Genomic DNA, 25,297 nt, shown 5'->3' on the forward strand with positions numbered 1-25,297 from the left:
CAGCGCTGGGACGCTGCATCACCTTGGTGTATTATGCACGCATTTGATGGCCACTTGTTGCAGCTGCCTTGGTTGAACTTCTGGTGTTTCCATAGTCCATTGAGTTAGTTCCTTAGTGTCCTGTTGACTTTTGCATAGCGCCAGACATTACAGATTCCAACATGTGCGGCATGAGTCTAGGCTTTCCTGTAGGTAACAGGCTGTGCTCAGATTGGTTTGTTAGACTTGAGGCGACCGCTTATCTTAATGAGCAACTCTTGGTGTTCTATGCCTTTGAGCTGTCTCTGTATGCCATATGGTCTGTACTTGGCGGCTATGATGCTGGGTAGACTTTCCATTGAACAGTTTTGTGGGGGAGTTGTTGCCATGGGCGAGTTTGTTGCAGGTCATCGACGCTCGCTTCTTGTGGTTAAGCTAGTTTGGGTGAAGCCTTGCTGCTAGCCATTATGCTGCTGGTTGTTCTTCAGCTTTAGTGGATATGTCGGTCAGGCTTTGCCCGCTGCTGGATGTCTTCTACGTGATGGTGATGGTTTCTTTCTGAGATTGCTGTTCTGTTCAGTCATGCAGCCACTTTGCCTGCTGTTATGATCTCTCTTTCTCCCAATGTTTCTTCAGTACTTGTTCAGTTCTGCTGTGTTGTTGTACTGACAGCTAGGAGTACCCTGGATGGTTCTGTTGGGAGAACAGGCATTTACTTTTTGGCCTCTGCTCTCTAGTGTATCTCTTAGCCTGGTGCCATGCTGTGAGCCTTGTTTAGCAGTCTCTAGGGCTTCAGTGAGTCAGGCCCTTGATATTTTTTCAGTAGCCGAGTCTATCTTTATCTCTCACCTTCTGTAGTTCACCAGCTGACTAACTTCTCTCTAGTCGCTTGATTTATCTCCAACCTCATTTTCCAGGGTGGGTACATACTGTTGTTGTTCTTGCGTGTAGCCAAGATCTCAGGATTACAGAGCTTAGGTAATACAGTTCATTGGTTTGAGTTATGTATAGGGATTGTCATGAGGGCTCTATTGGCATCTTCAACATACTATCTGATGGTACTTCCCACTGAGCCTTGGTAATCGATTCGAGGATTGATGTAGCTAGTTTCTCCATGATCTTATCGCCTCATATAGTGCTGTGCTCTGCAATGGAGGAGGTGGCAGTGAAGTTTCAGCTCTCAGGTGTGGCTGCACATCATTGTTGTCCGGTCTTCTGAAGTCTGGAGTAATGTGAGTTCACTATCTCAAGCGTGAGAGAGACTCTCTCTACTAGTTGAGCATTGGTATCATCTAGTTTCTCTATGATGGAATGTAGTCTTTTGTCATCCATAGTCCCCTATTTACATCCCCTCTCATTAGGTCTGCGTGTTGTAGTAGTTCCCATTCATCCAGGTTCTCGTGTCCATCATGAGGGTTTGTTCTAGTAGCTCACTTATCGTCAGATTGTCCTGGTTCCTCAGCATCTGGCGCGGACCTTGTTAATCTGGGCGACATCCGAGCCAGCATGACTCTCCTAGTTTGTGTCACTCTCATATTTGAGGTAGGCAAGTGAAGTGTTAGGGGGTTTCTTGCCCAAGGACCCCTACTGGAAAGTTGGGTACTAACCGGGATTTGAACCCCAGTCTCCCGTATCAAAGGGCGGCGCTCTTAACCACTACGCTATCCAGTCGCTCAGAGAGAGTATGAAAAAATGGGGGTTGCCATACCAGCTGTAATGAGACTAATCAATTAAGGTGGGCTATTATCAGCAGGAGAAAAAAAAACTTTCGTAGTGATAATCAGGATGGCCCATTTGAAATAGCTGACAAGAAGGTGTGGGTAAGAGTAGGGGAAAATTAGCATGGGGAAATAGGTTTTTAGTTTGTGTAATGACAACAGACCATACACCTGTACACATCTTGTGACAGAAAATTCTGGAATAGAGCTCAGTCAATGACAAAGAGAGGGGTCTTTTGGCTTGAAAACCTCTCCAGCCTCCAGAAAACCAGTCTTGGAGGGAGGGAGAAGGTAGACATCTCCTTTAGATTGGAGATCCTTTAAACAAAAGCAATTATGTCAGATATGAAACTGGAACCCATTATCACTACTAGGAGAAAAGTGGTGAGGAGCACTTAAACTGCAAGGTAGTTGTCCTCATTGTACTATCATGCATACATTCTGTCACACTCCCTATGGACAAGACACTTTAATTTTCTGTGTATATGTTTCCCCAACTTAAAAAGAGGTCGTTAATACCTAGTGTTGTAAATCCCTTTGATATCATTGGAAGAAAGGTGCTCTGTACAGCAAATTATTATTATTATTGCAGAAAACATTTGTTTTTACTGAACACCATGTAAAGCAGACTCATATAGTGGTGACTGGTCTCTATGATGAGTGTAACACTACCGTTCAAGCTTTGTTCAAATTTATTTCATTTTTTTGGACAAAAGTGTAGTTATTCTATAGAATGACATCATATAAGTTTTGCATTGTACATTTGAGTTGAGATTATTTAAATATACAAATAATTTCCCTCTCTTTATAGAGCTCAAAAATTAACAAAAAACCCCCAAAGAATTGGCATGATTCCTTCTGTTCAAGGTATTGGCTTTGGTATTGATCCATACTGGACACATTGTAGCTAGAGACCTGCAGCATTGAATGAAGTATTGCAACAATTTGTATTGAACTTTTGGACCCACAGTAGCACAATAACCATTTTCAACTCCCCTTGAAAGATGGCGGGGCTGGGTGTGTGTGTCAATGTTTTTGACCCCAAAGTTTAATCTTTTTAAAAATCTTTTCTTAGCAGCGTGTGTTTAAGCGCAATAGTTCAACTCTTATCTACACGTGGACCACAGTGATCTTACTAATGGTGCTGAATTTTGATATTCTCTACAATATGGATGTTAAAGAGGTAAAATTTCCTGCAGGTAACTAACAGGAAGTGCTGCATCCAGAAAAGCCACCAGTTTGGGTGGAAGGGCTGAATGATCTGACCAAAGATATGAAAAATGAGGGAGGGGGAGAGTCTGACTAGAAGAAAGTGAGTGAGTGTGTATGTGTCTCTGATGATGTTGAACAGCAAAAGAGGTGTGACCTATGTTTGGTATTGGAAATCTGTATTTTCTAACATTTTTTCAGGGGAAGCCATTGGGACTTCCAATCCTCTCTTATTAAGTAACATTTAGAATTAAAAACCTATAGCAAATTTAGCTTATTTTTTAAACATCTTTTCTACTTCCTCCCCACTTGCAGTCCTAGTGCTTCCCTACTACTCTGCTACTAGGGATTTACTGTTAGACCCTGCTGAGAGCTGGTCTAGTCTACACCTAAAACTTTGGTCAACCTAGTTACATAGCACAAGGCTGTGAAAAATTTCACACGGTGAGCGCTGTTGTTTAAGTCAACCTAACTCCCACAGTAGATGCAGCTAGGTTGACAGAAGACTTCTTCTTGCTACTCTCTCTAAAACTGCTGTTGCTATAGCAAGTGCCTGAGTCTGCTCCATGGCACTACAGCCACGTACTGTAACATGGCAGGCACAGTGGAAATGGGTAGGTGGGAGGGGGTAGTTTAGTCTGTATCAGATGGTGGACACCACAATGGAGACCATGTGCTGCCGCTGCTGGCGTGGCCATGCTATGTAACCTGCCATGTTACAGTATGTGGCTCGAGTGCATGCTCAGACTGGGGGTTGTGACTCCTCAGCGGGTCACAAGGTTATTACCTGGGAAGGTCATGAGCTGTCAGTCTCCACCCCAAGCCCTGCTTCACTGCCAGCATTTATAATAGTGTTAAATATTAAAAAAAGTGGTTTTAATTTATAAGGGGGGGTCACACTCAGAGGCTTTATTTGTGAAAGGGGTCACTACTACAAAAGTTTGAGAACCACTGCTCTAGTGCCATGGAGCAGACTCAGCCACACACTGTGCATGCAAGGTCATACTTGCAGGGTGGGTCCCATACCAATCTAGGCATTACTGGGGTGGCTGGTATTTCGGGAACGTGGGTGCAGCCAGCCTTGAGTTAGCTGCCTCCTCTGCTGTCCACCCCTCACCGAGGTCTCAGTACCCCCCCCTGCCCCCAAGCTATCTCTTTGTAACAGGTTTGTACAGCGCCCCGCACAGAGCGCACGACGCTCCACATCGCTGCGGTACAATCAATGCTACGGGACACCTCCCTTTCCGCACAAACCCCGCCCCTGTGGCAACTGGTGCAGCGCATGCGTGGAACACGACCTTGCTCGCTCTGCCTAAGGGACGCTGCAGCTTTGACTGGCGGCAGCCGCGGCGGCGGGGGTTCGCTTACCAGGCATGCGCACTCCTGCCCTAGCCGTCGCCGTGCCAGCGCATGCGTAAAGCTAAGGCCGGCCCTGCTGTGACTGGGAGCCTTAGATCACTGACTGCGCACGCGCGACCTCCTTCGTCTGGCCTGGCCTGCTCCGGCCGCCATCAGCCTCCGTCGGGCGAGTGCGCCTGCGCGACGGCCCGGCAGTGGTACCAGTCGAGATCCAGCCCTTCTCCCCTGCCACGTACGGGCTGCGGCGGCGGGTTCAGGCCGGAGCCGCGGCCTCCACTCACGTGCCACTGCACGCGGAGGAGAAGCCGGAGTAAGCGGTGGGGAGTGGGAGCGCGCGAGGGGACCCGGTTCGGGCCCCTCCCCATGGCGTGGGTGGGGGACCCTGTAAAATATCCCCCCAGCCTCGCGGGGACGCTGCTCCTCCCCCGCCTGGAGCCCCGGGCCGGGGGTGTTACTACCCAGCCCCTCCCCCCCGGGCCAGGGGAGCCTCGGGGCCCCTCCCCCAGCACAGCCCGAAGTAGCGTTCCGGGGCGAATGGCCTTGGCTGCTGCTCCTGGGATCAGCCCCGCTGGAGAAGGGGAAAGAGGAGCCAGCTGCGGCCCCTATCTCCGCCCCCAAATCCCTGTGAAGTTCACCTGCGTCTGGTCAGTTTTATTTCTCCAGAGCCCAGGAGCAGCTGTGGGGCTGGCCCCCTTTCCTGGGGCTTGTCTACACGGGAGTAGAGCTTGGTGTGCCTGTTTGGCCTGATTCACTGTCTCACGCTCATTCAGAATCAGGCACTGTTAGGCCTAGTCTACACTTAAAAATTAGATCGACCCAATTTTGCACCCTGCGGGATGCAGTTAGGGTCACCCCTGACCTCTGGTGTATATGCGATGTCATTCAGAAAGGTGGATTAATTATAGCACTAGAAAAAAATCTATCCTGTTGATGTAGGAAGTGTCTGTGCTATGGTGCTTTAGTGGCATAGCTGCAGTGCAATAGCTATGCCACTACATTGTAGACATTCTCTTACTCCATAATATGAATGTCCATACATGTAGTTAATGGGAAATAACTAATCTGCTTTTACTTCCCACCCCACCTTATTCTGGTTTAAATTCCACAGACAATGTAGACAATCCTATTTTCATTTTGCTCTTCTGTTGCCATCACTTATCTTTTTACTGCAGTGAGAAAAGGAGTGTTTTGTCTTTTAAAGCTTTGTTTGGTGGGGCTTAATGTTTCCGTGCTCCTAGTTCTGCTTCTGCTATATGAACCTGCAGGCAAATCAAAGGATTATGATATTGGTTTGCTACAGAAATGATTGTGAGGTCACAAATTTAGAATGGATTTAAGTACCAGGTGCATATGGAAGATGGGCTATGAGGGAGGGAGAATTCTTAGTCATTAACAAATACGAAAGAAATTATGGAGAAATATCAAGAACATTTTGGTGAGAAATTACCTTATTCAAATATGATGATTTTATCTTATTTAGAATGTTTGCAGTTTTAAGACAAAGTAGAGATATCACTATCAGAAGCATATCAGCATTCCTTCATTGGATGTCTTTGCTGGAAAGCTGTTTCAAAATAAATCTGACATTCAGCTACCTTGTAGACACCGAAAGAAAATACAGTGTGAATGCTGTACATATCAGCAGTAAAACAACTTGCATCATTTTTTATAACAATTAAGCAGATGCAATCGTTAGGATCTTTCTTTTAAATCCTATATAATTACCTCATGCAGGGTGGAGAAGAGTTGGACAACCAACTGCAGTTAGAAGCTGCTTCTTGTTCTTTTTGTGTGAGACATATTAAGTAGATTTCCATGAGTAATCTTAGCAAATAAGCTAAAGTGCATAGGTAAACATTACTGTAGTTGATTTTCCCTAACAATGTATGCAGTGGTACACTCTGTATCTGGAGACCACTTTTAGCCCTGGGGTTCAAGGCTATAGAGGTGATTCTTATGGTTGCTAGTAAGGTTAAAGTGTGATTCTCATGCCAGAGTACACTATGTACATACACATGCGCATATATAATTTAAAAAAAAGTTAATTTGAAATCAAATTTGTAATTTTATAGTCCTCGTCTCCACTTCCTGGTTGTGAACACGTGCCATTGGTGCTGCTCTGACATAATGAAGGAATGTTTTCAGAGCAACATGAGAATTAGACAACTGGAGTCCCTACTACAAAGCTGAGTGCAGTGTGTGGAGCGACACTACCCTGGCCCCACCCCCTTTTCTCTATATACAAAGAAGACAGCATTGACTGACTAGAGGGGGCTGGAATCTGCAATCCTTCTGTCTCCTTGTGAGTCTAGACCAGGGTGTGCAAACTTTTTGGCCCAAGGGCCACATTGGGGTTGCAAAACTGTATGGAGGGTTGGGTAGGGAAGGCTATGCCTTCCCCAAACAGCCTGGCCCCCACCCCCTATCTGCCCCCTCAGAGCACCTGACCCATCCAACTGCCCATTCTCCTTATCCCCCCTCTTACTGCCCCCTCCCGGGATCCCCTGCCCCTAACTGCCCCCCAGGACCTCACCCCTTATCCAACCCCCCTGCTCCCAGGCCCCTGACTGTCCCAACCCCTAGCCACACCCTTGCCCCCTGACAGGCCCCCCAGGACCCTCCACATATCTGACCACACCCCCATCCCCTGACAGGCCCCCCAGGACTCCCATACTTATCCAACCCTCCATCCCCTGGCCTCCCCATCCCCAGAACCTCCGTTCTATCTGTCCATTGACTGCCCCCCGGGACCTCCCCGCCCCTTTACCATGCCGCTCAGAGCAGAATGTCTAGCAGCCATGCCAGCTGGCTGGAGCTAGACACGCTGCTGCGCTACCGCCCATAGCGCTGCCTGTTCGGTGGCATGGCTGCACGGGGGGGGGGACAACAGGGAAGGGGCTGGGGGCTAGCCGCCTGGGCCGGGAGCTCAGGGGCCGGGCAGGACGGTCCCGTGGGCTGGATGTGGCACGCGGGCTGTAGTTTGCCCACCTCTGGTGTAGACAGAGATAGCCAGAGAGGTGAGAGTTGGGTTTGCTGACAGTTGTCTTCAACTTCAGTTAGAAGAGTGAACAAAATGTCATTGAATACCATGTCTCATTACCCTTTCCTTGTCTCTGCAGCAGGAGTCATTTACTTTTCACCTTTCTCTAGCAGCAGCACTATGGAGCTTTCAGTAGCTTCATTCTACCGGTAGAACAGTTGCTTATTTGTAGAAAGGGAGTTGTAAATCTGTCACTTAGGGAAAGAGCCCATGAGCAGGGCTGGCTGCAGTAACCTACCAAAAGGGAATGAAGGTCTCCTCGTAGTGGGGCAGGAAAGCATTTCTCTCTTGCCCACCTTTCCCTTTGTCCCTTAGCTCTCTTTTTCTAAAGAGCAATCTGCCTTTCAGTGGCTGTGGCTCTCTGGCCATGATTGCCACTATATTTCCTCTTGTCCAGTTTGGTGGTTCTTCCTGTGGAAAAGTGACCTTAGCATTTCTCTGCTCCAAAGAATCCCGGTCCTCGTGCTGTCCTGGGGACTCTCACTTAATGTCAGAGCAGCTCAAGCCTCTAATCAGGAAGTTGAGGCCTGGGCTATAATAGTGCAAAAGTCAATTTAAAATTTAAACTTAATTTTTTAAAATCTATTTTGGGATGTTGAGAAGATAGAGGTTACTAGAACAGATGTTTAAACAATGGATGTGTATTTTGGGTGATGACCCCTTTTATCATGTCTATTTTGAAAGTGAATATCTAGACTGTTAGCAATTGTCAAGCAAAATTACGAAAGCTGGTAAAATATGTTATGGGTGAAATACAATCTTCACTATTACTCAGAGTTTAAATATCAGATTGTTAAAGTAAATTCTTTCTGTTTCTTCCTTGTAACCTGCCAAGTTGGATGATATGAAAAGCATATAGCTGCAGTGAAGACTCACAGTAAGTTAACTCTTCTTGGTTTTCTGATGCAGATTCCATGCCCTATCTATAATCGATCGCTGATCAGCATAGTTTCTGGCAGTGCGTGGCAGGACATCTGAATGCTAGCTAGAAGTGAAGTGGGGAACCTGAAAAACAGTCTAGCAAATCTGTAAGACAAGGTAATTACTGTTATAAAAAGATATTGGTGGCAAGGAAGTAAAGGAAGATCTAGAGGTGATACGGATATGTCATAAAAACAGTTTTCATAGTACTTCTTTCCAATAACTTATGACATCTCACAAGCCCTGGAGTGTAAATTTCCCTGTTCAAAAAACATGAACAATGCCATAGCTATAGTACAAGCTTCAGCACATTGCTCAGCGAATGTGTCTCTCATCTGACCTGAAAGGCACTCTTAGTGCAGTGAAGAGGGCTGTATAATACAGTAGCACGTGTTTCAGGCAAAGTAGTAATTTTCAAGCTGTATATCTTTATTTAAATTAAAAAAAAAAAAAAAGGGGTTAAAGTCCAGACTTTCATCGAAGTTACAACTTCTGATTTGGAGACTGCTCTCTTAATATAGGAACAGTTATAAGCTTGAGAACTGCATAAGAAAGCTCTCTATGTGTATTTAACTTCTCAACAAATTTGGGAGTGTAAAAAAGGCTGAAAACAAAACTGAAATTTAAAAATACCTTAAATGGGTTATTTTTTGCTTATTTAAAAAAAAACAACAACCCACATTGTGAAAAATGGTTTTGATGTAGTTTTCTCTTTATTGGTTGCATGCTAAAACGTGACACATGCATTAGGGATCAGATGTACTGGTTTTGCAGGAAAGCTTAAGTGTGATCTAGCCACTTATAATGAAACCAGTTTTTAGATGGCTCATTTCCTCTTTTTTGCATGCATCAGAGTGACACATGTCCCAATTTGATCCTCCTACCAAACTCTTGTTCTGCCAAACCTCCTCCACTGTCCAAAACAATAACACACATTGTTGCTTTGTATTTTATCTACATTACTTGTAGCTGTGAGATACCATATTTATGGGTCTCGTAGAAATAGCTAGAGAGATGATCATACATGCCTTTTTTATTTATTAAGGCAAAGTGCTTTTGCAATGTTCCTAGTCTCTGTGAAATACGTCTCTCTCAAATACAAACCCTAAATTATTTTACATGTAAACATATCTACTTGAAGGCATACATTATAACATGGTAAAAGCTACATTTTGAACAAAAAATATTTTTTCTCCATTAAGCTTTATGGGCAGTAAAAAGCCTATATTTCATCTCAGAACTTTAAAATTTGGCTTAAAACACAGAGAAAAGATTTTGTTTTTAAATATCTCATTTTGTAAATCTTCATTTTGCACTTGAACAGTTGTGAAATGGCTGATAATTTATCAATTGAGAGAACATAGTTTGCATAGAAAGCTGCTCTAGAGCATATTTTCACAACAATGTTTTTGAAATGCAGAAAGTTACAGAACTGTGTATTGTATAGGACTGTGGTGGTTGTGAAACAAATTATCTTCTAAAAGATTTTGTGTAAATGTTTTTTGTTAACAGGTCTATAGGAGATCTGAAGTCTACCATGAACGGACAACTGGATTTAAGTGGGAAGCTGATTATTAAAGCTCAGCTTGGGGAGGATATTAGGAGAATTCCTATTCATAATGAGGACATCACCTATGATGAGCTAGTGCTGATGATGCAGAGAGTTTTCAGAGGAAAACTTCTGAGCAATGATGAAGTCACAATAAAGTATAAAGATGAAGGTAGGGTTTTCTTGTTAATGGTATTGATTAGATACAGTTTATGTAAATTTGAAAATTGTTTCTGGATAGTCCCATTCTTGGGCTATATAAACTATTAATATTATGAGATTATTCTAATCTATAAAAGCTGTTTCTGTTGAGGCTATACTACGCATTTCATCATGTACCTGAAAGATTAGAGAGAGATTACAAAAAGATTCATTGCTCCAACCTCCGGTAGTATCTTCTTTGCCACAGTAAGATGTTGACATTGGCATCGTATCCGTGCTCTCTACTCGTCTGACTTTTTTCTGTCATCAGAGCTGTGAATAATTAGAGATGTAATCAGTGTTAACTCAATCTGGTCTTTTGATTTCTCTGTGGCAGCTGCCTTTTGTTGGAGGAAAACCTTATGGCTTTTCAAAAACAGTCCCAACAACTTTGAAAATGGCATCTTCTACTTTTGTCACCATGCAAACACCTTTATATATTAGAATTCTGAAGCATTAACTAAATGTGAATTCTCCACAGAGAGAGGGGCCATGTCCCGTAATACATAAGGAAACCCTCTGGACAGTTCCAGAGAAAAAACTTGAGAGGAATTAATATTTTCCTAAGTACTTCCTCATCAGCAGTGATTGAACCATTGAACATGTTGGTTGGACTCCATGGGAAAAGAGGTCACACAATTACAATATATCCACAAAAAATCTCATAGATTGATATAACCTCAAAAATGAAAGTCTGCCACTTCAGTATTGAAGAAATCTGGTGTATTTTTGGGGGGAGACTAGGGGGGAACCAGTTGGATAGCACTGTATTTGAGTTCAGGATTGATGGTAAATATTGTGTTTTGAGCTGACTCCCCTACCCGCAGGTACCTTTTCCCAGTGAATTAGTTGTGGAGATGTTTATGTTGCTAAGCTACTCCTCTGAAGATAATATCAGTTTCCAATAATGTGACAACAGCACCATGCAATAAAACAGTTGTTTTTAATTTAAGCTAGAACCATTTGTGGAGGGTTCTAAATGAAGATGGAGGTATTATAGTCAGCGAAAATACTTGAACATGTAAATTCCATTTTGAGAAGAGGCTTGCTTCTGTTTGTATTTTTCCACTGTATACACTGTACATTTTATAATCCCTTTTTGAGATGTTGAACCAATTGGGGCAGCAATTGTGCCACCTTGACTTAGTGGGGTGGAGGTCAGAGATCTTTCAGGATTTATACATACTGTCATGGCCACACACTACAAAAAAGAGGGAGGGGGGAGACCAAGTAAAAGTGGATAATAGTACATGCTGTTTTGCTCATGTGAAAAGGCTTTTCTTCTCTCAACAACTAAGAAACTCTTCTCCCACGCTCACCAATTAATGAATCATAACAGCCCTTCCCACTTCCTAATTAATAAATACTGTGCTATTGCTCTTAAAACATTTCCTGTTTTAAAATTGATAAAATGAAAAATTATAACAAATTTCTATTTTTTGTGAATTTAGTGTTTTGTTTTATCCATTTGATCTCTGTGGGTGTGGGAAGAGTGGGGGTCCTCCCACTGGGGGGGAAGCGGGATGGGGGATTGCAAAGCAATCCCCCCTGCACTCATTCTGCAGAGGTGACTTCTGTCCCGAGGGGCTGGGCCAGGCTCTCTGCTGTGGGCATCACCTTGCACATGGGGTTGCAGCACCACTCGGGTTTGGGCCGTTTGCCCCTCTGTCATGGCAGAGGGATAACTGGGCCAAATTTGAGTGTGACCCTATGTGCTAGGTCGTGAAGCCTGGATTGGGGAGCTGGGCTCAACCCTGCTGCAGCCAACTGTGGGGTGAGTTTTTCATTTTTTTTATTTTGTGTTTGCAAAATAGACATGGGTTGCTAGTTACTGATAACCCAGAACCGTATGATGTTGCATTCATATCGATCAGTGTGCTCACAAAGCAAGCCCAGGAGGGGCTACTAGGGGGGTCAAATTACAAATGACTGAATCAGGCCAGAGAACAGAGTAAGTTACTACTCAAGTATCTGCCCTAATGGAGGGACAGTAAAATTGTGCTGTACTGGGGGAGACTTCAGGTTGGGATACTGTTGTATAGTGGCCTCCTTCAGCATGCCCCATGTGGTCTGAGATGGTGCTCTGGCTCAGTTTCCCTCTCAACCTTTTTAGTTCAGGGCCCTCTGGGGTTGGTGTTAGGATTCAGGTAGGTTTCTTTGACAGGTAATAACTCTATTAGTTGTGTTTTCAAGGAACCAGGAGTCTGCAGCCCTTTTCCTGGGGTAATGTACAATTCAGATCCCTGCTCTTACAATAGTAGGGTATTACCTTCCTCTTGGAGCTGAGTACAACTAAAGCAGCCTCTTCCCCTTTGCCTCGGGAATCCACAGCTCTATCTCAGAGCATGTTTAGGATAAAAACACTTTCACTCCAGGATTGGGTTAGCTAATTAAACTGGTTTCAGAGTAGTAGCCGTGTTAGTATGTATCCGCAAAAAGAACAGGAGTACTTGTGGCACCTTAAAGACTAATAAATTTATTTCAGCATGAGCTTTCGTGAGCTACAGCTCACTTCTTTGGATGCATAGAATGGAACACACAGACAGGAGATATTTATACATACAGAGAACATGAAAAGGTGGAAGTATGCAGACCAACAGGAAGAGTCTAATCAATTGAGATGAGCTATCATCAGCAGGAGGAAAAAAAACTTTTGAAGTGATAATTAAGATGATGCATAGAAGGTCAAACAGTTTTTCCTTCCTTTGGCTGGGTTAACATTCATTCCTTGGATTAGGAGTTTATCTCTCTCTTCCTGAGGTGGACTAAAGGACAGTCTCTCTCATCTGGGATCAGGAGTCCTCAGCCCGCCTTCCCTGTTCATCTCAGTTGTCTGAAAGAGACAGAAGCACTGCTGTAACCTACACTACAGGCCTTCTTGTCCCAGGCCCTTAAAGAGAGCATAGCCTGGGTTTTCCCTGTCCGCTAATTCCGTTGGGACTGCTTCCTTTCTCTTGCTCTGTCTTCTGCCGCTTCTAGGCCCTTTTTTTGGTTCCAACCTTCCTGAAACAGGGTTCTCTGGCCCCCTCTGTGCTTAAAGGCCAGTGTAGCCTGTTACAGAGGTATATGGTGGAGAGCTCATGAAGTCAGCAGTAAAACATGAATTTCTAAAAATTATAGATGATTGTCTAAAACAAAAAGTATTGCACCCAGCATGTCCAAAATAGTTGCCGCCTCATGATAGATAATCGGAAATTGGTGGGTACATAGGGACCAGTGATCTTGACCTGATCATATTCAATATGGGCAGAGGACAGTCTCAATCTGTAACATATCAGCTTGGTACTTCAAAAAGGCTAATTTCCCAAAAATGAGGAAAATTATGAGAGAAATTGACTGGGAGGAAAAATTTAGATAGAAAAATGTGACTGAAAACTGGGTGTTTTTAAACAGGAGTTTATTAGATGGCCAAAATTCCACAAGAAAGAGTATAACTTTGGCAAAAAGCCTGTCTAGATTCAGTAGTGAAGTTAAGGCAGAAATTGGAAATAGAAATCAGTATAAATTAGAATTTATGAAGTGGAGAAAATTAGTAAGGGAAGCTAAAGACATTAGGGGGACAGGCCATGGTTAGCAGGACTAAGGACGATAGGGAGGTGCTTAAGTATACAAGGAACAAAAGAAATTCTAGCTGTTGTATAGGACCGTTACCGGATAGAAAGGGTAAAATTGTTTGCAGAAAAGGCAGAACTATTGATAAATATTTTTGTTCTGAATTTGGAAAGAGACAGGATGATATACTCATATTAATAAGGATGACATACTTTCCAGTCCAATAGTAACTTATGAGGATGTTAGATAATATCTACTAGTGATAAACATTTTTAAATCAGTGGGCCTGGATGACATGTACCCATGAGACTACTAAAAGAGTTCGTCTCTGGCCTGCTGATAATTTTTAATAAATCTTGTAATACGGCGGAAATTGAAGAAGACTGGAAGAATGCTAATATTATACCAGAATTAAAAAAGGGCAAGCAGGATGACCCAGGTAACTATAAGGTGATTATCAGCATTGGGCAAAATAATGGAAAACCTGATCTGGGATTCAGCTGATAAAGAACTAAAGGATATGATTAACGCTAGTCTGCATGGTTTTATGGAATATAAATCTGGTCAAAGAAACCTGATTTTATTCTTTGAGATTACCTTTATCAGTGAAACATATAACTGTCACGCAACATGATTAAAATTTTACTATATAGTATCAATAAAGCACATGTCAAATAGATCGAAAAGTAATTGTCAGTGGGAAAATATCATTGAGTTGGGTTCCTGCTAGTGGAGACCTGTTGGGATTGGTGGTAGGCATGACTCAGCATTTTTTTCATAATGATGTGGGAGTAAATGTGAAGTTATTGCTGGTAAAATTTGCATTTTAAACAAAGATTGGAGTGATAAATAATGATGGAAGGGCAGTCATACAGAGTAATCTAGATTGCAAGCTAAACTATCCCATTCAAACAGTGCTTTTTTTTTTTGCAGCCAAATGCAAAGTTATACATCTAGGAACAAGCAATGCAGGCCATACCTACAGAATGGGGTATTGCATTCTGGAAAGCAGTGACTGAAAAAGATTTAGGATTCATAGAGGAGAAGCAACTGACCATGAGCTCCCAGTGTTTGGCAAAAAGGGCTAATGCAATCCTTGGTTGAATGAACAGGAGAGGTAATGATTAGAAATAGGGAGGTGATTTTACCTCTCTATAGCATTGGTGAGACAGATACTGGAATGCTACCTACTGTTCTGCTTTCCACATTTTAAAAAATATGTTGAAGGATGTTGGAAAAGTGGAGATGATCTATAAATGGGCCATTGAGGGATTGTCGAAAGTGTCTTATAGTGAGGGACTCAGAGCTGTCTGTTTAGTTTATCAAAACAGCAGATGACTCTTTGACTACAGCAGTGGTCCCCAATGCGGTGCCTGCGGGTGCCGCGGTGCCTGCGGGTGCCATGGCACCCGCCACGGCATTTATGTGAGCCCACCTACTGACGAGAGGAGCACGACTGCCGAAATGCCGCCGAGAAGCAGCAAGGCCAAGAGGCGTCGCCACTTCTCAGCGGCATTTCGGTGGCTAGTCATCTGGTGGTCACCACACTCTTCTGGGAACATGAATATGCTATTGCACCAGGAAAGCTGGTGACCACTGGACTACAATGTGCATTTTCACTTAGAAGAAAATATCAGGTACTAAGGGGCCCTTTAATCTAGCAGAAAAAGGCATAACAAGAATTAACAGCTGGAAGCTGAAGCCAGACAAACCCAAATTAGAAATTAGGCACGCATTTTTAACAGTGAAGGTGACGAACCACTGGCACAAACTACCAAGGGTTGAGTCTTGGTCTCTTGATGTTTTCAGATCAAGACTGGCTGCTTTTGTCAGACACAAGTTGTTTAGCTCAGTACAGGGGTGTCTGGTTGAACTTTAATGGCCTGAGATACACAGGAGATCAGACTACATGATCTAATGGTCCCTTCTGACATTAGAGTCTTTGAATCCCTGAATAAATAAAAAAGATTTTTGGCCTCTTTCCTGCCTCAGTTAATATCCTCAGATCATAGTCCCTTAATGAATTCTGGGCTCCATCCTGCTCCAATAAAAACTGAGGTTTCCCTATGTCTTTTCAGGGCACCCCTGGAACTCCTTCTCTCCTTGGCTTTGTGGCTTTGCTCCTTCCTCCCCCTCCCATCCAAGAAAAGCAAAAGTAGCTCCAGCCTCTCTGCCCCTCCCTCTCTTCTTTCAGGAAAGAAACAAGGCTTTGGGAGCTGGTCAGACACCTGCCTCATTCCCTGCTATTCTTGTTAATGAAAGAGTGGTACTTGGGCATCACTGCCCCTTTCTTGTGCCCTCTCCTTGATTCATTGTCCATAATCCCTACTAGTTCTGGCAGAACAGACTAGTAGGAATTTGTCCCTGTAAACATGTATTTACTCAATAGATCATAATAGCTATCCTAGCAAATGAGCAATTCCACACTCAAACTCTTCGAATAACTGCATATGAATGCTTTTGTCGAATGTTCATCGAATGTTACAAAATTTGTTTAGTTGTAAGGCTGGGACATTGTGACGGGAGAGAGGGGAACATGAGTTGGCTTGAATATGAATATTCATTTCAGTAATAAATCTTTGAAATATCCTTTTGCCTTTATCCCACAGTAAATTTTCACTCTCCCCTTGATCTATCTATTGTGACTTCTTTCTAAAAAGAACCATTTTGTACCTTGGTTGAATAATAGGAGATACTTGACTAAGCAGAAACTTTACCATCCAATCTCTGCATTCAACCACCACAGTTGCAGATGCAAACTATCTGTATAGCTCGATTTGTTTAATAGTTACTTATGTGATTAAAAAATGAGAGAAACTTAGAATTCGTGCACACGTGTACGTCTCTGCCTTCACTATGGAGAGAACACTGGGAGGAGACTGTAGGTTTTTTCACATATCCCAAAGCAAGTATGGCTTCTCTTCCACTTCCTTCTCTTATGCGACGGGTGTGTGTGTGTGCTGGCAGTAGTGAAATTGGCTATAATCCTTCTTTTGAAGCACAGTCAGGATGCTGAAGAGATAAGTGGTCAGTAGAGGTCTATTTATGCTGTTCCCTCAGAACTGGGGTAGGGAGGATGACCCAATACAAGAGCAGGAATCCTTAGTAATCTGCACCTTTTAAAAACAACTTCTTATGGTAAGCGATCAATTGAAATATTTTTCCTTTCAGTTTAACTTTTAAAAATTACAGTTATTCTGTTGTTTTTATATTCTTAATTACATCTTCTTTCATGCATGGGTGTCATCTTTTCACCTTACCTCAGTCTATTCCTGATGCTGCTGTGTCTTCACAGCAAACTTCGGTGGTTTTCCCACATGACTTGTCTGTTGTAGGGAGTAAACTGTAATATTTTCGTGCTGGAAATCTTAACCTTCCTGGGCACACAGGAGAGGGCCATAGAGGGTGGTGCCCTTAGACACTGTTCAAACAATCAGACAGTTGGAGTAGAGGAAAATGACCAGTTCTAGGGAGACTTACGGAGTTCTCTCTAGGACTGCAAATTCCTCTCATGGCCAGCTGTGAATCTTCTTGTGACATCAGAAGGTAGCCCCTAGTTCCCTCCCGACATGCCCAGTGGCACGCTGTGTGCTTGGGCTGATAGAGCATCCCATACATCCTGCCAGAAATATGTCTGCTATCTTTGGGGCAGTGGTAGAATATTAAGATCTTTGGTAGCAAGCAGTGCTGCCTGTTGGCTGTGCCAAACAATTCCTCCAACAGCGTCAGCAATAGTGGGGCGGGGAATCTGAGCCTGAACTGGGAAATAAGAACAGTAGCCTTTGGAGACAAAATATAAGGTAACTTTTTAAAAAGTTAACCATTTGGGGAAAATACCAAAACAAATTGATTTGATATTCAATCACTCTTTTTTTTTTTTTTTTTAAAGAAAGTGGTAACAGATCTGAAAGTTAAAAAGGCCATAATCTTACATTTTGTTACATATGGCAAAATAAAACTTTCCAGTAAGTTCTCAGAATGTATTGGGGATAACTTCTTGTTTTGCAAAGTGGAGGAAGTAACTAAGTGGATAGCCATTGTTACAGACTTGATTCTGACTAACAGGGAGGAATTGGTTGCGAATCTTACAGTGGAAGGCAATTTGGCTAGAAGTAATTATGGAACAATAGACTTCATGGATTTTAAAAAAGCCTGAGCCCCAAAAAGTTTACCGCCAGCCTTGGTGATCCTGTAAAAACAGGTTTGCGACCCATTTTAGTGTCCTGACCCACATTTTGAGAACCACTGTTCTAAGTGCATTGATCCATTCAGATCTTCCCAGTACTTTCATTGTGGAGATGCCTGGAATGTTAACCAGGCATTTCCTCAGGTAATGGATTCTTAGCTTTTTGAATGTCACTATAGTGCCTTCTGTTAATGATGCTTCTCTGAGTTGATCAGCTTCACACTCTGCTCAGAGAACGCAGTTTCTTGGATTATTTACACCTATTTAATTCTGGCCTCTTGACCCATTTTTTTCACTTATGACATTTTGTCTTTGCAATAAACAGAATGAGGTTTGGTTTACACAGTCCCTGGTTATTGAGATTAAGGATTTTCTGCCCCAGAAAACAATCGTGATAGACCTCTGTCTACTAATGAAGTTCTGGATCATTGCTCTGAGCAATTTGAAATTGAATTAATCACTAGCTCAATGGGTATGTCTTCACTAGCAATGTTAAAGTGCTTCCACGGCAGCACTCTAACATGGCTGTGTGGTCATGGCACCAGTGACTATAAAAAAACCCACCTTCATGAGGGGAGTAGGTACCAGCACTGGTGCACTGTCTACACTGTCACTTTGCAGTGCTGAAATGTGCAGCGCTCGGGTGTGCTTTTTCAAGAAAGTTGCAGCGCTGTAAAGTGGCAGTGTAGACAAGGCCTAATTCATCCACTCTGTGATTGTATGTGGAATTTAAAATCCTTCCAAAAGTATGGTGTCTGTGTTCCATCTAAATGAATTATTCTGCCAATTTCTCTTCCTTTTCCTTCATGCATATCTTGTTATATGTTTAGTCTAAAACTCTTTTGTTTATGGAATAAACCAGCAGTGGGAAAACTATGGCCTGAGAGCCACATCTGGCTCACAGGACCGTCCTGCTTGGCCCTTAAGCTCCTGGCCGGGGAGTGTAGCCCCCAGCACCTCCCTCGCAGCCTCAGCTTGCTGTGCCTAAAATTAGAGTAGCTAAAAAAAAGTACCACCAAACTTACCTTAGTGATTTCTTAAATGCTCTCTGATTCATGTCTCTCAGTCTCATAATTTGGGTGGAAGGAATATTTTTCCTAATCTGATTTAAATTGCAAATTATAAATTACCTTTGGTCATGTCATTAAGACTTAAGAAAAGATGGGGTTATTTTAAAAAAAAAAAGTGTTCTTAACTCTGTGCATTTTAAGTTTTAGCCCATAGTTGTATTTGTCATGTACCATGTTTGTAATGTAATATGTAACAATTTTTTTTCTAGTTGCTTTAAAACCAAATTTAACAAGTTATGATTACAGTTTCTAGAAAACAAACATCTATTTTAAACGGTCACTTGAATTGTAGATGGGCATTGGGCCTTTTTGTGTTACTGTTCAATATTAACTATTTTTTAAAAATTCTTTACAGATGGAGATCTTATAACAATTTTTGATAGCTCCGATCTTTCCTTTGCAATTCAGTGCAGTAGGATACTTAAACTGACATTGTTTGGTAAGTACAGATGTTTTGGGGATTTTATTTATTTATTTTTTAATTCAGGCAGTAGGCTCTCTTCTTTGTATGCTGGTGACATTTCCTTCCATGAAGGCTGTTTATAATGAAAAGGATGCCATACGTTTAAAAATTCCCTTGCTGCCTGAAATAGCTTTCCCTACTGTTACAAGAGACATCTAAGCTTATAGAAACTGCAGCTTAGAAGGAGAAATATTTTCGCAGGTTTCTTTAATTCATTTGGCAGAGCATTGTGTTTAGGGAATTTCATTGTTTTATCCATATAGCTGTTCACTTTCCCTGGTTTGTGTGGGTCTTCCAGACAGCAATGTAGGACAGAGAAGCATTAGAAATAATAAAATGTGGTTATAAAACTACAAAAAAGGGGCATCAGACAGGTATAATACAGAAAATTCTTTACTCATTTTCTTGTTTAAAAAATTGAGTAGATTTCAAGTTGACTGTATCCCTTTAAGGAGCTGTTTTTCAGCGAATGGCCACTGTTCAGGCAACTAATTGGCTTGAGGATATAGTGCTCATACAGCAGTAAGCATTCTGTCAAGAGACATAATGGGTCCTTGAGCGCTACTGTGGTACTGGCTTTGGACATTCTGTCCTTTTGTTAATTTTATTGTGGGGCAGAAAGAGTGAAAATCTTTTCCATTTTGATTTGTGATAATTGGATTGTATCCTGCACACACACTCAGGAAATACAGTGGAAAATGAATTGAGCCCAGAAGGCAGCCACTCTGGTGCTGGCAATGCATATAGACCTTCTCTCTGCTTCCACTGTTAATAGGCCTTCTCCAGTGGTGCTTTAGGCTTAAATTAAGAGGAAAAACTGTGGGACTGCAAGCATATCTAAAGAGTTTGACTCCAGAGGTATATTGACATAGGGGAAAGAAGACCTGCAGCACAGCCGTGGCTGGCCTGGATTGGTTGACTCGAGCTCGTGGGGTTTGGGCTCGGACTGGAGCCTGATCTCTGGGACCCTTCATCCTCTGAGTTTTAGGGCTTGGGCTTTAGCCCGAGTCTGAACGTGTATACAGCAATTGGTCAGCCCTGGAGTGTGCGCCCAAGTCAGCTGACCAGGGCTTTTTTATCCCTGTATAGACATACCATAAGTGGACAGAAAAACATGAGAGAGTCGTGGTGGAAAATTTTTTTTGTTCAAAAAGTACATTTTAAAGATTGTTCACGCAAACTGTTTCTTACATGTAGGTTCTTATCACAGCCTTTTCTTCTTCGAGTGATGGCATGCGTGTATTCGACAATAGGTGTGCGTGCTCGCCACGTGCACTGGTGCTGGAAGTTTTTCCCCTAGCAGTATCCGTAGGGAGTGCCCTAGCGACCCGTGGAGTGGCGTCTCCATGGCATGGTATAAGGGCACTGGGCACTCCCCCGACTCTCAGTTCCTTCTTTCCACCAGAGAAGGTGCTTTGGAACTGCTCTCCTCCAGCTTTGCTGTAGCTCGTCCCCAAAACTGCTTGTTTATTCAGTGTATGGTACCTATAGTTAGTTAGTTAGTTCAGTTAGTTTAGTTTAGCTAGAGCACCCAGGCGGGGGCATGCCCCGTGCCCTGGGTTTTAAATCATGCGACACTTGTAGGCGAGCTATGCCAGTGAGTGATCTGCACACGGACTGTTTACACTGTTTGGGGGAATGCTATCTCAGCGATCGCTGCAAGATTTGCAAGTCAGTTAAGCCTCGGAGCAAGAGAGAAAGAGACATTAGACTCCAGGCTATTCTGATGGAGTCGGCGCTGACTCTGGCTCTAGTGCGCCGCTCCAAGTTGGCACCAGCCACTATGGTGTCAGTGCATGGTGATTCCTTGGTGCCGTTGACTAGTCAGCGCTGCTTCCTGTCCACGGGGCACGCCAAGAAGGTTAGGAAAAGGCCTTCTTCGCCGTGGCACCAGAGTAAACCTGGGACAGGCTAGGCCAACGTTGAGCAGTCCTCGATCCCCACCAGCCTCTAGGCCTCTGACTCAACTCAAACGGAGTACCCCAGCCCATTTGGAGCAGGCCTGCCCGGATGCCCTCCACACTGGAGGCCTTGCAGGCAGCCCAGGACATTGTGTCCATGCCAGTACCAGGAGCACCGCCGATGTCGATACCGAGCTCCAGAAGGAAGCTGCCGCTGGGATTTCTGCAGTCACCCCCGGCTTCGTACTGGTCTTGGCGGAGGGAACGTTCCCAACGCCGTTCCCTGCCCAGCGACCATTCAGGGCAAAGTCCACGTGGATAGCCCTCGATGCCCATCAGGCTGTCTGGTTGGATTCCGTCTGACCTAGACTCTCTGCACCACTCCGCCTCGAGGAGCGAACACTGATAAGACCGAGGCAAACGATGCCAAAAGTCCTCATCTCGAAGGGGCTATTGCAGCCGGTCACGGCACGAACGTTGATGTCGTTCCCGTTCGTCGTCCTGCTCCACCCTGGTGTCGGTCGCCGCCGTCTCACCATTGTGGTCCACCTGCCGGAGCCGATCATGGAGCAGCTGTTACCGATGGTACTGGTCCTCCACGTCGGGATTGTGGTCCCGTGGTCAGCATCGCTCTTGGCACCACCACTCCTCCTGTTCCAGGGACAGCAGCAAGTCGTATGTCAGCCCAGCCTCCCTCTGTAGTCGTCCATCAATGGGCCAAGCCAGCCGGGCCAAACAGCAGGTGCAGTGGCAGCAGGCCCCGTGGCTGGCCTAATGGTACCACTGGGAACTGTGGCCCCTGATTCAGCCCCCAGTGGTGGTCAGAGCCTCAGAAGGACCATCGGCCTACCTCTCCAAACCCCCGAGGAAGGAGACAGTAGGATATACATCCTCCGCACCGTGCCCAGAGACAGACCAAGTGGTGGACCCTCTGGTGCCGGTAGATGCACAAAGTACTGAGCCGGCCTCCTCACCCTCCCCGGATGAGGCCATTATGGCCCCTCCTCCCTTAATCCTGAAGGAGGATTTTAGGGCTCCACAAGAACCCTTAAAAAGGGTGGCATCAGGCCTCCACCTCTAAGCGGAGGAGATGGAGGAGCCCTCGGACTCCCTGTTTAATATACTGTCCTCCTTGGCACCAGGCAGGGTGGTCTTGCCTCTCTGCGATGGAGTGGTGAAAATTTTCAAATGCCCTGTGGTAAACCCAGGCCTCATTGTGTTCCGCTCTCTTAGAGATGGGGGCCAAGTATTTTGTACCCACCAAGGGGTATGAATACTTATACACCCACCCTGCTGCTAACTCCCTGATGGTCGAGTTGGTCAACTACAGGGAACGGCAGGGCCAATCAGCCCCTACCCCGAAAAATAAAGATTCAAGGAGGCTGGATTCATTTGGAAGAAAAATGTATTTGTCCTCGAGCTTCCAGTTATAGGTGGTGAACCACCAGGCTGTCCTGGGACAGTATGAGTTCAGTCTGTGGGGCTTCCTGCCCAAGTTCGAGGACTCCCTCTAGGAGTTGTCATAAACAGATAGCTAAGGGTTAATTTTCTTTTACCTGTAAAGGGTTAACAAAGGGAACCACACACCTGACCAGAGGAACAATCAGGAAACTGGATTTTTCAAAGCTCAGAGAGGGAATTTTTGGGGTGTGTGTCTTTTGTCTGTGTCTCTGCTCTGTGCTCTCTCGGCTCTGAGAGTATCTTTCTATCTCCAGGTTTCTATTTCTGTTTCCAAGATAAGTACAAGGTAGATAGACAATAGGTATTCTATATTGTTTTTGTACTTTACATGTGTGTAGTTGCTGAATGGTTTAAATATGTATTTCTTTTTGATAAGGCTGTTGTTTCATTTTTTCTTTTACGCAATAGTACCCTGTATATTGTCGTACTTGATACATAGAATATTTTATGTCTTTTTCTTTCTTTTTATATAAAGTTCTTTTTAAGACCTTTTTTTTTTTTTTTCTTGGATTTTTTCCTCCAGTTCGCACCCTCGCCAGGAATTGCTGTGGGAGAAGGAAACCGGGGGGAAGGGCAAATCTCTTATTGTTGTCAGAGTTACAAACTCACTTTGCAGGGACTCTGAGGGTGACAAGAACTGGGATTCCTCTGTTTTGCAATTTTCAAGGAATTGAAATAGGGTGATCTGTCCTTGAAAAATAAAAGAGCAAGGAGGGGGTTTTTTCCCTTTGTTGATAACTCAGGCATTCTAGTCTGGGTCCCCCAGGGAAGGTCGGGAGACCAGAGTGAGGCAGGCACTGGGATTCTATCTGGTGGCAGCGATATCAGATCTAAGCTGGTAATTAAGCTTGGACGTTTCATGCAGGCACCCACATTTTGGACGCTAAGGTTCAGAATTGGGACTTATGCTTATGATAGGAGTGCAGTGGGGAGGACTTAAAAGCACTGGTGGAGGAGGGAACAGCAGCTGCCAAGGCAAACCTGCAGGCAGCTTTGAATACAGCAGACACAGCTGCGTGGTCCATGGCCTCCGTGGTGTCCATGAGAAGGGTGTCATGGCTCCTGCTCTCTGGGCTCTCCAGCGAGGCACAGGCCTCCCTGCAGGACCTCCTGTTTGACGGCAAAGCTCTGTTTGTGGAACAAACTGATACAAAGCTGCATGGCCTGACAGACTCCTGCATGACTCTCCAGACTCTGTCTCTCTCTGTTTCAGCTCTGGCTAAACCTAAGTTCAAGCCTCAGACGACTCCTCCTCAGGCTACCCATTCAAAATATGAGACCGCTGATAAAAAAGATGCAGGACCATAAGAGGTGCCCACAGAGGCAGGAACTCTACCAATTTACGGTCCTCTCGTTTGTCCTGTCCACTGCCCCCAGGGTATTTACGAAGTGTATGTTGGTGGTGGCGGCCTACCTCAGGTGTGGGGGGTCCAGATCGTCCCGTCTGGAAGACTGGTTGGTCAAGGGCGGCTCCCAGTTGCAGATGCGGGATCACGTGGGGCTCCTTCTGTCCACGTGCAGCACTTTGGGTCTGTTGGTAAACAACACCGATTCCATGTTAGTCCCAGTGCAATGCATAGAGTTTATTGGGGCAGTCTTGGATGCCTCATCGGCCAGAGCCTCCCTCCCTCCCTCCCTTCCACCCACTGGACAGGTTCAAGACCTGAAGGAGCTCATCGACATGATCACAAGGTTTCCGGTGACAACAGCCAGAGCGTGCCTCCAGCTCTTGGGTCGCGTTGTCTGTATGTGGTCCGTCATGCCAGACTCAAGATGTGGCCCCTCCAGTTCTGGTTGACCTTGGAGTTCTCCCAGGCCACAGACAGGATGGACAGAGTCCTCACAGTGCCCAAGCCAGTGATCACCTCCCTATGGTGATGGTCTTCCCTGAGAAACATGCTTCAAGGGGTCCCGTTCAGGGCAGGGCCCCGTCACTGGAACTGGTGTCCGACGCGTCGGACCTGGGATGAGGGGCCCATGTGGGGAACAGTCAGACCCAAGATCTATGGTCGGCTCAGGGACCACATAAACGTCAAGGAGCTCAGGCTTATACTGCTGGTGTGCATGGCCTTCCACTCACATCTGGAGTGCCTGGTGGTCACGGTTCTCTTGGACAACAAAGCGTTGATGTTCTACATCAACAGACAAGGCGGGGCTCAATCCTCTGTCATCTGCTGCGAATCCCTTAGGCTGTGGGACTTTTGTATAGCCCACGACATCTGCCTACAGGCCTTCCATCTGCCGGGTGCCTAAAATGCGCGGGCGAATTGCTTGAGCAGGGGCTTCTCCTCTCAGCATGAGTGGTCTCTCCAGTGCACAGACTTTTTTCCAAGTATGGGGAACTCCCCAGGTGGACCTGTTCGCGACTTGGTAAAACTGTCGCTGTCCCCGGTTCTGCTCCAGACAGGGCGCTATCTCTGATGCCTTCCTCCTGTCTTGGTCAAGCCAGTTTTTCTATGCCTTCCCCCCATTCCTGCTGATCAGCAAGGTCCTGGCAAAGATAAAGACGGACAAGGCCTGGGTCCTTCTGATTGCCCCAGTATGGCCCAGGCAGCATTGGTATGGGACCCTCATGGGCCTGGCGGTCGCTCCACCATGGCTGTTCCTGTCCCGTTTGGACCTGCTCTCCCAGCACCGGGGCCACCGCCGCCACCTCAGCCTAGCGGCACTCCACCTCACGGTGTGGCT

At 44.7% G+C, this 25,297-nt stretch overlaps 1 protein-coding gene across 6 annotated transcripts in view; it reads left to right on the plus strand.

Moving 5' to 3' along the window:
- Nucleotides 1–4,375: 4,375 nt before the first annotated feature.
- The window catches only part of TFG (trafficking from ER to golgi regulator), a 38,366-nt gene continuing 17,444 nt past the window's right edge, over nucleotides 4,376–25,297 (plus strand). For 2 of the 6 annotated variants that reach the window (XM_032777497.2, XM_032777498.2), the window contains exons 1-4: nucleotides 4,414–4,575; nucleotides 8,215–8,343; nucleotides 9,739–9,947; nucleotides 19,140–19,223. In XM_032777497.2, the coding sequence (XP_032633388.1) occupies nucleotides 9,764–9,947; nucleotides 19,140–19,223 (268 nt within the window). In that variant the 5' untranslated portion in view covers nucleotides 4,414–4,575; nucleotides 8,215–8,343; nucleotides 9,739–9,763. Of the gene's footprint in view, nucleotides 4,576–8,140; nucleotides 8,183–8,214; nucleotides 8,344–9,738; nucleotides 9,948–19,139; nucleotides 19,224–25,297 lie in introns of all 6 variants that reach the window. The other 4 variants (XM_075072458.1, XM_032777493.2, XM_075072461.1 and 1 more) reach the window with 4 other exon arrangements.

This window comes from Chelonoidis abingdonii, chromosome 1, assembly GCF_003597395.2.
Source record: "Chelonoidis abingdonii isolate Lonesome George chromosome 1, CheloAbing_2.0, whole genome shotgun sequence".
In the NCBI taxonomy this organism is placed as follows: Eukaryota; Metazoa; Chordata; order Testudines; family Testudinidae; genus Chelonoidis; species Chelonoidis abingdonii.